The 14,154-nt window shown below is 42.7% G+C and overlaps 2 protein-coding genes across 3 annotated transcripts in view; one reads left to right on the forward strand and one right to left on the reverse strand.

The window, feature by feature from the left end:
* Positions 1 to 2,934: 2,934 nt before the first annotated feature.
* gchfr (GTP cyclohydrolase I feedback regulator) lies at positions 2,935 to 5,410 on the forward strand. The gene is made up of 3 exons (XM_020488095.2): positions 2,935 to 3,122; positions 3,916 to 4,010; positions 4,374 to 5,410. Exons 1-3 carry the CDS (start codon positions 3,087 to 3,089, stop codon positions 4,501 to 4,503), a joined length of 261 nt encoding a protein of 86 aa, XP_020343684.1. The 5' UTR covers positions 2,935 to 3,086; the 3' UTR covers positions 4,504 to 5,410.
* A 2,064-nt stretch (positions 5,411 to 7,474) lies between these two features.
* Positions 7,475 to 14,154, reverse strand: part of LOC109894534 (dnaJ homolog subfamily C member 17) — a 55,918-nt gene continuing 49,238 nt past the window's right edge. For both annotated transcript variants that reach the window (XM_020488092.2, XM_031829005.1), the window contains one exon: positions 7,475 to 7,864. In XM_020488092.2, coding sequence (XP_020343681.1) covers positions 7,745 to 7,864 — 120 coding nt within the window. In that variant the 3' untranslated portion in view covers positions 7,475 to 7,744. The remainder of the gene's footprint in view (positions 7,865 to 14,154) is intronic.

Below are 14,154 nucleotides of genomic sequence, written 5' to 3' on the forward strand. Positions count from 1 at the left end.
ATTTATTACAATTATTTTACATAGCGATAACAATCTAATGATAAATTGGGTATGAGTGGCTGTTTAGCTAATTCAATACAATACTTATAACCGAACACTATAAAACGGCAGGCAATCAACTATCAACCGATTATCATTGCAATGCCTTGTGTATAAATCACACTTCCGCAAAGGACAGAGGTGTATTTATTTTTTTGTGGTGGAAAACATAAATGTGTGTTTTGCGACCATAGCACAGGGACACATTTAGAAACTGGAACTGTAGGTGGCATATGGATTTCCAGTGCATTCAGCAAATAAAACATAATTGAGTGTGTGTGAGTGAGAATGTGTGTGTGTGAGTGTGTAGTATTCAGAGATTGACTGAGCTACTGCTGTTTTGATTAATTAAACTCCCTGTTGCTGAAGTCATCACTAATTCTCAGTGGTGAGGTGAAGGAGAGGCCCTTGTCACAGCAGCAAACTGCTTCCTGTGGCTGGGTTGGCTGCTCCGGGGATGAGCCCTGCTGTCCCTCCAGGTCACTGTAAAGGCGACCTGGGGCTCTAATAATGCACAGCAGATGAGCTAGATCAGGAAGTTCCTCAGAGGACCACAGGACGTTCCGAGGGCCCCAGGAATACATTCTAAGAGAGTGTTTTTTTGGCAGAAGTGGTATTTCATTTGTTTTTGGAGTACAGCAGCGACAGCTCCACTGGTTTCCTGTTTTCTTTCCTGAATCAGGTCTCCTGTGCTCTTTGGGTGGCGATAAAAATACGAAAAAGACACTTTCTGGGAAACTACCCTTACTTTTTTACATTTATTTTTTTACTTCCTTTGTGCAGATGAGTGGGTAAGAAGCCTACTGGTGACATTGGTCTACAAAGCCAGCAGGTGGCAATCTTCTCACCAAACCTCCCACCTGTGTCAATGGGAACGCATAGCCTGTACTTATCAGCTTGTTAAGAGTTTGTATGACTGTGTAGTGCAGTGTAGAAAACATGATTTGATAAAGCCATAAATTATGCTTGAGAAAGACAGTCGTTATTTAACAGCAAGATTATAATTTGTGATTGATGTACCATACAAGTGACACATGCTAATAAAATGTATTTCCAGGAATCACATAAAATCAGAAACCAAAATGAGTATGTGTTTCACAATAAGAACTTCCAAACCACATAAACAAATTGTCTGCAACTCTGGTGTATCAAAGTGCATGGAATGGGTTTTGTGTACCATGAGTAAGGTCTGGTTTACTCCCATATCTCTTCCCATCAGAGCAATATCAAGCTGTGATCACACTATAAATTACCAGCCCCACTGAGCATAACATTCAAAGCCAAACTGATTGTCTGTCAAGTCCTCTTTGGCATCAAAAGGACATTACATTCATATTGCTGATTTAATCAATGTCCCCTCCATTGTTGTTAGGATATGGGTTATGTCTTTCATTTCCCCTACAGCCTCAAAAGACTAATCCAAATTATTTTTTGCTGCACTGAAAGGGAAATGAATAAATCTCAGAAAAGGAAATCATAGTTCCAGACTGTAAAAATATGGTTGAGTTCTGCATGCATACAAAATCACAGTATATACTATAGGACTGTGTATTAACACGTGATGTGGGTTGAATCCAAAAAGTCATTTGTAACAAAACTGGAAAGGCAACATAATAGCCCATACTTAGCACCTGGAAATACTGTCACCATTCATCAATACAGTGATGGGATACTGAAAGCAGCAAAGTCTATCGCGATAATGAGTGTTTGACCATGGAATGTTTCCCAATATAAAAAAGCAAAAAATCACGAGAGACAGAGGTTAAAAAAACAACAACAAAAAGAACCAGAAGAACTCGGCCAGTTATTTGAGATAACTTACTTGTAGCCTAAAGAAGCTCTTCACATATGTAAGATTGCTACACATCCGTGTTTTGGCTGAAACCTCAGTGGACATAATGGACAGTTTCAAAGCCACATAATTAAAAGATAAACCTGAGCCCAACCGAGAAAACCATGAACATGGCAAATATTCATGCCACTATACACAATGGAGATTGGACGTAAAGCATTTTCTTTACTTTTGGCTCTGTACTCCAACAGTTCACATTTGAGATTAAATTATGAATATGAGGCAAAACAACAGCATGTCAGCTTTTCTTTGAGGGTATTTATCATACATATGTTTTACTGTTCAGAAATGAAAGCACTTTCAGAAATAAAAGCAGCCCACCCCCCTACCTATAGTGTATTAAAGTAGCCAAAGGTTTAGTATGTGTTTTGGGTTATGATTACCCAATGCCCAATTTTAACTGAATGGTGAATGATGACTGGAGTCATTTTCTTTCTAAGTGAGCCAATAAGATGTTTCTGAACACTTCTAAATGAATCCGGATAGAGTGAGAAAGTTACTACAACAAAACATGCTAACCTCTCACCATTACCAATAACAGGGAAGGTTAGCATTTTGGGTGAGGTATGATCTTTGTGCCTCTGTAACTTTCTCATGATTCATTCATGATTATCCATAATCATGGTAGCATCCAACTTAATGTAGAAGTGTTCAGAAACATCTTCTATTCTTATTTACAATAAAAGTGACTCCAAGATGACATTATATTATTCACCATTTAGTTCCTATCGGGTAAAACATCCTCTGACACACAACCAAAAACTGCAAATGCATCCAACAAATTTGCAGTCACAAGCTTGATAACGTCATTGCGTGCAAGGTGCTACATTTATGAGTGGCCCTGATTTTAATAGGTCTGACAAAAAAGCCATACATATGACATCAGATATGCCGTTAATATAAAACATGTTCACATTCTGTCCAGTTTGATGCGTAAAATAAGCAATATTGTGTGCCTAAATTAATAGCTTTTTCTTTTACTATAATATTGGACAAGCACGCGCACTGTGCATGCACCAGCATTGTTGACAAGTAGCTGAGAGAGCTATGATTGGTCCATTGCGATGGGTGTTTCCGCATTCTGTTGTGAGCTGTCAGTGCGAGTGTAACTTGGAAAGCGCACTGTCGTCTCTCTTAAGTAACTATCTTATCATCCATTCCCGGGGGACTACCCGTTAAACGGTTGAGATCCAGGATGCCCTATGTACTCGTTAGTACTCAGATCCGGCTGGTTAGTATTCCTCTTCCCGTCATAGCATACAGACTGCATCCTTGCGGTTGACGCGCACGCCGAAATGTTATAGAGACTAAAGACTTTGTAAAGGAAGGCTCTGCAACAATGTCGCCGATTTTGACGTGTAGCTTATTACATAGGTATCAGCTATGTCCATGTTTGCAACATTGTAACATTTGCAAACATGGAAGCGAAACAAATTCGAACTAGTGCATAGCAGCTCGCGTCTCGTTTCTTTTTCTTCAGTACACCAAATTAAAAACACGTTCACTGCTCAGTCAGATAAAGTATGTAGGCCTATTTCTGTGCATAACTGGTAAATTGTTATAGAGATTGTGGATGGCATGCCATGCATATTTTCGGTGTTTGTCAATGTATTTCAAGAATGCAACGGAGTGTACAAAACATTAACATCGTTCCATGACAAACTGACCAGGCGAATCCAGGTGAAAGCTATGATCCCTTATTGATGTCACTTGTTAATTCCACTTCAATCAGTGCAGATGAAGGGGAGGAGACAGGTTAAAGAAGGATTTTTAAATCTTGAGATATGGATTGTGTGTGTGTGCCATTCAGAGGGTGAATGGGCAAGACAAAAGATTTAAGTGCCTTTGAGCACACTGGTTTGTGTCAAGAACTGCAACGCTGCTGGGTTTTTCACACTGAACCGTTTCCTGTGTGCATCAAGAAAGGTCCTTCCTAATATTGTGTATCAATATTAGTAATGTGTTAATGTTTTGTACACTCTGCATATAGCATTTGTGCACACACCTGAATATCTGTTTTTCAGGAGACTGGGCCAACCATGGTCGGAGATGTATACTCTGACCCAGCAATAATGAACTACCTGGGAGCCAGGAAAACCACCATGCTGGGGAACAATTTGTGAGTGTTGAGTATATCTCATTGTATGTCTCCATCCTTACGGCCAAGATTATGACAAACCTCTGAGCGACGGAAGAATGGTGTAGTAGTGGTATAAGTTGAACCAGAGCAGGACATAGGCTGTTTCTCTGTAGTTTGGGAGCAGACAAGCAGAGCTGATCGAACAACAGGGAAGTGTTGTCATTGCGGATCTGCCACAAGTGCTTTTGGGAAATGAACCAAGGTGTGGAGGGAATAATCACAAACACAATCCTGGCTCATTTAGCTGAGTTCTCCTGCGTGTGTTCGCATTCCTGACAGAGTTCACAGAATGAGTTTGACATTTTACATCTGAGAAAAAACTCAACTTTCTGCCCCTTGCAGCTCGGAGTACCACGTGGACGAACCTCCACGGTTGGTGTTGGACAAGTTGGAGAAGATTGGCTTCCGCATGGTGACGATGACAGGCGTGGGACAAACGCTGGTGTGGTGCATGCACAAGGAGACTGAGTGACCTGACTGTGGATCAATGACACTGATAGTGTGTCTTGGGCCACAAGGTTGTGGTGGTAGTGTTCTGTCCAATGAGGAGCAGGAGCTAAAAACCTATATTGTACGTATTACATCAAAAATCAAGGATGGACTCTATACGTTCATTTTGCTACTGTTCTTTGTGATGTAATGGTCCTTTGTCTTCCATTTATTTATTTTTTAGCAAGGGGTGCAGATGACTGAATTTCAAATGATCAATTCTCCAGATCGTTATTTGCCTCGTTAGCAAATGTGTGAATTTGTATAATGATACTACTTGTCCAAAATCTTTTGTACTCCCATTCAAACTCACTCCAATGTGATGGAGCAGCTACCAAATGTGTGTAGTGGCTTGTTCATAATCTATCATAGCAATGGGTTTACAGACTTCAGTGAAACAGGACGATGTCAAGAAAACTACATTCCAGAGAGGAATGTAGTTCACTTCATTACTAACTGAACCTGAATGTCAAGAGTATGATGTTGAATCAGTTCCAAAGTTTTACATTGCCTTTAGGCCAAGCAAATATTCCTCTATCCTGAATCCGATTCCATTTTCTCAAATGCTCTGTAAACAGGTGTCGATTTAACAGTGAACTGCTTAATTATGGGCCATTCCCAACATTGCAGAGAAAGAAAATAGAAAAGTAATAACACGTAATAAATACACAATGAATAATGATAACTTGGCTATATACAAGGGGTACCAGTACAATGTACAGGGTTATGAGGTAATTGAGGTAGATATGTACATACAACTAAGAAATAAGTGACAGATAAAACTGACAAAAGTTGGTGTAAAAAGGAGCTGTGTGAGAATGTTAGTTTTCATATCATTGGTAATATAATTAGATGCATGTGAAGAAATAATAAAGGTGATTTGATATTTGTTCCGTGGCATGTCCCAACTCTCAAGGAGGTAGAGGTTGGAAGTCTGATCTCCCTGTCTGCCATCTGTCAGTACAATATGGTAAGCATTACATTTGTTGGACAAATGTGTCATGCTCTCTGAAAAAAAAAAGCTCTAAACAAGCCTTTGGAACTGTGCCTTCACGCCTCAGGTTGAGGGGAAATATGGCACGTCTGCAGTGGTTTTTAGACTCTCAAAGTGGGCCAGTGAGACCTCTGTACATAGGGGGAAGTTAGTCGGGTCCTGTAAGTGTGACGAGTGTGCTGCAGGCATGCCTGGTGGAGACCATCTGAGCCAGCACTTCCGCTGCTACTGGGTGGTTTCATTAGTCTCTGGGCTGCCAGCGCATGTCTGAGGCTAACCCCAGTTCACCAAGCCTTCGCCAGGCCTGTTGCCGTGACTTGGCCACAATTTACACCTAAATATCAAAAGGGCCCCTAATTTCTCCATGCGGGCGCAACTGTGGTCGGTTCCAGGTTCTGCTGGCATCTGAGGAGCTGCCAGCTTCCACACGGACAGAGGATCTGAGGAAGAGGATGCTGTGAAGATGCCGCCGGAGGCTTCTCCTGTTGATTGAATGGCTTTTGTTGGGACGCCACATCTTCCTGTTTCATTTGCATGCAGCACAATCTGCTGGCACTGGGCACAGTCAGGATATGTTCCTGGAACTGTAATTGTATTCCCTCTTGTAATTTGGACTCAATGTTCAGCTTTTTTCTCTCGGGTATGACAGGCCGTCCATCAAATGCATAAATAGAACCATCTGATTAGTGTATATTGCAGTAGAAGAGGAGAGTGTGGGGAGAGAAGTGTAGGGACACGATGGCTCACACCACACCACAGCTGGCCGTTGTGTAAGAGAGCTGCGGCAGGCTGGGAGTGCCGGGGAGATGGATCACTGGGTTGGACCAACCAGCTGGCTATGAGTCTCCAAAATAACACGATGACAGGAAGAAACTTCTACATTATACCATAATCTACATTATACCATAGTCCCCTGAGGGACAACATACATCTATTTTGTTTTTGGATGTCCCATGGAGAGGACACTGTTCCAAATGTTTGTTTCTCTGGTCAGAGTGACTGTAGCCTAGCTCAATGTGTCAGGTCCTAAATGGAAGTGGCCCAGACATCCCAGCATTCGGCTGTGACATCAGGAGACCTCTTCCTCCATGAGCAACTCCTTTAACAGCCTCTGTTGGGAAACTCATCTGAAACCACAACATTCAGGCAAGAGAGGAACGGTCATGATACTGTATGAATATATCTTTCATGAATGCCAATGACTTACGGGACGTGTACATTTGATTTTCAGTTCAGTTGTTTTCACTGGGATGACCAACTAGTCATCAGATTATCTCTTCATGATACTTTCAAGGAACAGATGTATTTATTTACAGAGGAGACGAGGGTGAATCGCACTTAGAATAGGCATATTTTGAACACTAACTACAATGTAAAAGCTCAGTGCAGGGTGGTACTAAAGTCTTCAGATCAAGTATCAGCCTTGAAGTTGTACAGTACCTTCGATAAACAAAACTCAAAACAATCATAACCACCACTGCTGTAATAAAGGGCCTCTAGAGTATATTCCCATTTCATCACGTGGGCCCACAAACATTCCCTTGAAAACATGCCTACAGTACTACCACTCCCATCCCAGGCTGATTGGCAGTTACAAATGTAATAGCCATGATTTCCCCATCTTCTTTTCACATGGTCTGTGGTTTACACTGTTGGAAGACAACTTCAAATTGCATTAAAGGGAAACGACTCAGTCTCTTTGCTGCAAAGATTGTTCATTACCCTAATGTTTTACAGTTTGAGAAAGTGATACTGACAGATGCAAATTACATGATTGCATCATTTAGATGTTGGATGGCCCATCTCTTTGGGGTCTTTTGCAATACGTTATGATAACATTCCTTGTTAGTATAAACTTCTTGTTCCCCTGTTCATCTTACAAGTGGTTTGGATTAAAAAGTACACTGGTTGAGTTTACATTAGTAGTAATTCAGTAAATGACAAACCAGAAACACACCCGTTCTTTAAAAAATATGTTTATTCAACAGATACTTTTTAAAATGTATTTTTAAACACAGATGAGATGTGCTTTATGAAACTAAAGCATCAGGTGTATAGTAAACTGTAGTTTAGTTGTGGCTGGGAAGAGCTGGACTGGGTCTGGGACCAGGATTCATTCAAAGGTACATTGAAGCGCGGAGATCGCATTCACAGTATAGGGTGCAGATGTCAGCTCAAACGGAAATTACCTTGGATTGAATCCCGGTCTGAGACTAGATCTGGGCTGGTACTATGCTGCATCCTCCTCGTCCTCTCTCTGCATCTCCTCTATGAGTCTCTGTCTCTCTGATGCTCGTCTCATATTCATCAGCACCACGCTCTCATAGTCCCGCTCACTGCTCAGGGCGCCCTGTAAGGGTAGACAAACAATCAGATCAACAGGGACAGCCAGGCAGAGGACAGGTACAAAGCATTTACAACCTGTGATCTTTACCATAGTCATTTCACCACCTTTACCTTAGTTACCAGTGTAAAACGATCAATATGAAGAAGCAAACAATGCTAGGCCATTGCATTAATAATGGGATAACACAGTGCAAATACAAAAACAAGCTCTACATGTGACATAAGTGTGCAACAGAGCATGGACCCAATGATAACTGTCTGTCACTCGCGGCTGCTGTCTGTTTTTTTCACGACAGGACCAGAGAGAGGAGAGGACAGGTGAGAGGACAGGTGAGGGGAAGGAAGGAAGGAGAGGACAGGTGAGGGGAAGGGAGGAGAGGACAGGACAGGTGTGTGGGAGGGAGGACCATTTCAGACATACAGTGCCAAAAAGTTTGCCCCCTCTCTGATTCTCTATTTTTGATACTGAATGTTATGATCTTCAACCGAAACCTGAGTTTACCCCCAAAAAGATGCATAATTTATTAAATAAAACAAATAAGTAACACCCAATTCCACTGTGTGAAAAAGTAATTGCCCCCTTACACTCAATAACTGGTTGTGCCACCTTTAGCTGCAATGACTGCAACCAAATGCTTCCTGTAGTTGTTGATCAGTCTCACAGACAGACAGACAGACAGACAGAGACACACAGTAAGCACTAGGCTGCACGGTAAGCACTAGGCTGCACGGTAAGCACTAGGCTGCACGGTAAGCACTAGGGGCTGACACACACAAGTATGCAAAGACACGCTTACCAGTGGTGTTTGGCGGATGTGACAAATACAATTTGATTTGATGCATGTGCACACACACACAGTCAGACACACGCACCGCCCCTAATCCTCAATGGAGAGGGGGGGAGGCGGAGTGTCCACAGAATAAACCTGTTTTATAGGATTAGATGGAGGAAGTCTGCTGTGCCAAGGAAGTGTCTCCCTAACAAGCCAGTGAGCAGAGAGAAGTGAATGTGAGAGAGACAGAGTGGGACACAGAAGAGAAAGGGGGAGAGAGAGAAAGTGTAGAGAATGAAGGAGGGTTAGAGAGTGGCTCGGCGAGGTAAACCATCTGGAAAAGATCACTGGGACTCCAGCATCCACCCGTGTGTACGAGAGAGAGGGGTAGGAAGAGAGGAAGAGAAAGAGGGATGGCGTGGGGAGGCAGGCTCCCTCTCCATGCTGTTGGATAGACAGCTGTGATTATCATTCCAGTAATGTGAGATCAAGTCCTTGTCTAAGATGTAACCATGAAATATCACGCAAGCTCACTTAAGTAAATAAACAACTGTTGCATCTTCAATTAAACAAAACAAAGGGTGTAACTGTGGGCCGGAGGGAATGCAGTCCCCCCCTTCCACCCACCATACACCTTTACTCCACACAGACCTCTACTGGCCATTCTCTGAAATGCTGATATGAAAAACTTATATGGACACTAATACTGTATGTCTCTATTTATTTCCCATGTAAGGTTAATAGAGATTCTATTGGTTCACTTCCCATGTAGGAGGTGAGCTCTGAACACAAACAGGGGTCTAAGGAGAGTGACACAGTTCTCCATAGATGAGAGCCGTTTCCTTGCCTGGTGGGCTCACACTCAACGTACGCATTTAGTCTGTGCATCCCTGACTAACTTAACACTTGGGGAGGTGTGTTTGTGTGTGTGTGTGTGTGTGTTGCTCCATAAACACACCAGCGGCTGGAGAGAGACTAGGGAAACCACATAAGATAAATAATGGGGCCCACAACAAAGAGGACCAGGCCAGAACAGAGGCAGGATGACAAACACACACACACACACTGCTCCATTCCATGCTCGTTCGCTCAGGGCTGACTAACAGCACTGATATCACTCACGGCCCGGAGCCTCCCAACAGCATGCTACAACCTGACACCAGGCCAGCCGTAACATCAGCACCATACGCCAGGCAGGGCGGTGAGTCAGGGTGCTCCACAGCAGACGGCAGGCTATGCTGCTGGTGGCCAGGCACAGTATTTTCCCCCACAGACAGATGGGATCAGGAGATCTGCTCTACATTAGACCCACCTGTCTCTCTGTGTTTGTCTTGAGTTACACACAGTTCTCTCACTTTTGTTGAAAAGTAGTATCTGATCTGGCAAATGATCATACAAGGACTGTATTCCTTCCTTTTTATTTTACCTTTATTTAACTAGGCAAGTCAGTTAATAACAAATTCTTATTTTCAATGACGGCCTAGGAACAGTGGGTTAACTGCCTGCTCAGGAGCAGAACGACAGATTTGTACCTCGTCAGCTCGGGGGTTTGAACTTGCAACCTTCCGGTTACTAGTCCAACGCTCTAACCACTAGGCTACCCTGCTGCCCCTTAAAGTGATAGTTCAAGATGTTGGCTTTATCTACATCCCCAGTCAGATGGCCAATGCACAGCTAGCATGGGGGTGATAAGAGAGAAAGAGAGACTTCCAGCTCTTCTTCTCCCCCTCCTAAAATCACTCTCTCCCCAGCTCATGACAGAAGTAAGTCTCCCGGGGGCTATGAGGACCTGATGATGTCATGAAGGCCTATTATGTGTCATGGACCTGAGACGGAGCTGGTCTGCACGCCTAACTGCCTGTCCAGAGACAGACTAGGAGCCATCAGCCGACAGCCCTCATTAACCTTAAATAGAGATTTAAAAGGAGTTATTGTGGTTGTGTACAGTACTGATAAACATAGAAGTATTTGAATGATTTAGACAACCCTGAAAAGGACCTTAAGCCATCAGCTTCTTGCAGAACAATCTGATCCACATCGCCTCGCTCCAGTTTGCTTTCCCCCTCTCACCAAGATCCACTGCAAGCAACGAGACATCCTGCTCCAAGGTGTCTGAGACAAATAGGTTTAAACGCTACGTGTGAACTATCCTCTTTACAACAGCTCCTCCTATAGACTACGGTACTTCTACCAAACCATAGTGGTTGTCCAGGTAAATTACTGCTAGGTCTACAATAATACAGACGGTACTGCCGTCTGATGAAACTAATCAAGGGGCCATTTCTCTGCAGTGTGTGTGTGTGTGTGTGTCAGTGGGTTATGGAGCCGGTGATTTATAGGAGCCAAACACTTATTTAGAGATCATTAGGGGTGTGTTTGATTTGTGCGAGTGTATGCCCAGATGCTCCCGCTAACTCAAAAAAACACACACTGGGCAGGAGGATTGCATATGCCACAGCCAAACTAAGATTCCTCACAAGAGTAAATTCAGGGAGAAGATCAATAATTTTTTTGAGGACAGACAAAACGATCTACAGACCGACTCCTTGTAATGATGGAACAAATACTAACTCATAATACTGCAATAACAGCTATTGAAATAGGCTCCAAGTCTACTTCCTGTGTTGTTCAGTAATTTCCACAATTAGTCCTGAAAACATGGTTTATGGATGCCATTCACAGGCAAAGGCCCTTTTCCCTGAGAAGGAAAGCTAACCTATAGAAACAGGAACATACTGTATTTATGTAATGCCCTAATAACTGCTCAAATGTAGCGAGAAGACAATAGACTTCTCTGAATGAGGTTTAACAGCCTTGACAGGGCCAAACCACGGAATAACTACTAAAACCTACTGTAGCAGCATGTGACAACCGACTGAGTAAGCTGTGTGCAGGTGGTCGTAAGCTAAATGAAGAGGTATTGGTGTCTAGGTGAAAGCTCTGGTCCGTGAATAGTGTAAAGTGTGAAGGAAGAGCCAGTCACCACTGGATTCAGGGGGCTGTATAGGGCTGGATTTGAGCCTGCTGGATAGAGAGGGTGCATTTGGAAACCCATAAAGGAAATAAACAAAATGAAAGAGAAATGGAAGTTGAGACGTGAACTCCCTGTGCTCTGGCATTTCCCTGTATGATGGATGTGTTGGGGGTTTCTATGACAGAGAGATGGGGGAGAGGGCTGTTCAGCTATGTAATATCCAACAATACATCTTTGTAATACCAGAATGATGTCTTTCACATCAGGGCCTTCTGGGAAAAGCCCTCTGATTGCAACAGATTTGATTTTAAAACACTGGGGCCACTAAACCAGCAACAATGTAGAATTGAAACCCTCAATATCCCAAAAGAGACATGACAAAAAATTAAGTGAAACGAAGGTTAAAGTACAAATACACATAAAACATTTCTACTGTGTGTGCGTGCGTCTGAGTAAGCTGGTGGTTTGTGTGTGTCTGGTGTGCCGCCTGATGAGAGGTCTGTACTGCTGCTTTGAGCATGTGTTATGGTTCCTTATCTGCTTAAAGTGCTGAACAAACAGCAACTGGAATGCAGCAGTCCACACACTGTTTACTTCAGAGCCCAGACATTCAAAGAACCCTAGATATCAAACCCTTCATTTAATAATTACAAATAATTCAGTGCCAGGAGACACAAGCAGGTAAACATTCTCAGACTTCCCTGACCTCCCACGGAGAACGGCACGCACACACGTCTGGTCTGCTAGTCTGCAAACACGGCAATGAAGCATTACTTCTACAAATCTCACAGTGGGGAAAAAGTCAGTGTGTGTTCCAATCATAACAATACAAGGATTTGAAATGGAACAGACTGTTTTATTAGAGGACATGATGTAATTCACGTCACTTATCTGTTAAGATTGCCTAGGTAAAATGTATGGGATGGTATAAGACCACCCCTGGAATTTGGTCCACAACTGTACATGAAGACAAGAGAACTTTGTCATGTTACACAATGAAACTTCTTCAGATGCAACTAAACTGCCTATCCTGAGGGACAGAGGTCTATCCATTCAGTCAGGTGAGTTTCAGTTGGAGCTCTGCCACAAAGCTCATCACTGTCTGACTCACTCATCATTGTAGAGCGACAGTTACGACACAGGCTCTCTCACGGTCTAGTGATGGATTTTACTGGTTTGCATCCATTGTTTCAATCCTGTACAGATCTTCATCATACACTATCAGGGCCACAACTGAACTGCTGTGTATTCCATGTGAGAGGAAACACCTTAACACAGTGAAACACTGCTCTGTCTGGTTCACAAGACAAGAACACACAACAAAAGGCCCAAATGAATATCCACAAAAGCCTCAATTTTGCTTTATAGAGCCAGTCAAAGCAGTACCTGTAAGGACTTTTTTCTATTACAAAAACAAGCAGCATCCTAGGTTTGAGGGAAAACATAGTCGGCCCAGAAAGACCACAGTACCAACACTGCTCTGAGAAGGGAGAGATGGAGAAGAAGGCAGTCAGACACCCATTCTGCTCTTATGGACAATGGTACTCTTATGGTAATCACCCCAGTCTGGACAATGTACTAAACACAAACATGAGAGTAAACACACCTCAAACCCCTGGTCTAATGGTGAGCTCTGTGTAGGGTTGCAAAGTTCCTGTAACTTTCAATAAATTCCCAGGTATTCACAAAGTCCTGGTTGGGGGATCCTAGAATGAGGAGGGAACAAGCAGAAACTCTGGAAACCTCCAACCAGGTTTCCTGGAACCCCAAGGAATTTATTGAAAGTTCCCAGAATTATGCAAGCCTAGCCCTGTGTGACCACATCACCACAGATAAAGCACGCTATCCTCTCCCTTGACGGTCTGCTTGCATGAAACCATGGCTTCCCAACAAAACAAAATAGTAGATGGGGTAGGGGTGGAGAAAAAGAAAAAAAAATACTGAATTGGGAGTTATTGAAATGCTCAGTTCCAGTCTTGGATAAATGTTATGATAAGGCAGTTCGTATATTTGCGTGAGTAATTGCATCTGTTAAAGGTCTGTTCTGGCGTTAAGGGAGTTAATGGGGAAGGAAGGGTGGCAGGAATTTGTTTATTGGAGCCATTTTAAAAGATCTGATCAGTAAAGTAATCTTAGAGACCGAATTCAGTATATACAGTATGAGTCAAAAGTTTGGACGCACACTCAATCAAGGGTTTTTCAAAACTATGAAATAGCACATATGGAATCATGTAGTGTCCAATAAAGTATTAAACAAATTCAAATTTATTTTATATTTGAGATTCTTCAAAGTTGCCACCCTTTGCCTTGATGACAGCTTTGCACACTAATGCCATTCTCTCAACCAGCTTCATGAGGTAGTCACCGAGAGTGCATTTCAATTAACAGATGTGCCTTCTTAAAAGTTAATTAGTGGAATTTCTTTCCTTCTTAATGCGTTTGAGCCAATCAGTTGTGTTGTGACAAGGTAGGGTTGGTATACAGAATATTGCCCTATTTGATAAAAGACCAAGTCCATATTATGGCAAGAACAGCTCAAATAAGCAA

The sequence above is a fragment of the Oncorhynchus kisutch genome, linkage group LG7 (assembly GCF_002021735.2).
Source record: "Oncorhynchus kisutch isolate 150728-3 linkage group LG7, Okis_V2, whole genome shotgun sequence".
Classification (NCBI taxonomy): domain Eukaryota; kingdom Metazoa; phylum Chordata; class Actinopteri; order Salmoniformes; family Salmonidae; genus Oncorhynchus; species Oncorhynchus kisutch.

What these genes read in the sequence shown, in the direction of transcription:
- gchfr (XM_020488095.2), top strand. Translation starts at nt 3,087, where the DNA reads ATGCCCTATGTACTCGTTAGTACTCAGATCCGGCTG. An exon ending in TTAGTACTCAGATCCGGCTG is followed by an intron (nt 3,123 to 3,915) that starts GTTAGTATTCCT and finishes TCTGTTTTTCAG; the next exon opens with GAGACTGGGCCAACCATGGT. An exon ending in ACCATGCTGGGGAACAATTT is followed by an intron (nt 4,011 to 4,373) that starts GTGAGTGTTGAG and finishes TGCCCCTTGCAG; the next exon opens with CTCGGAGTACCACGTGGACG.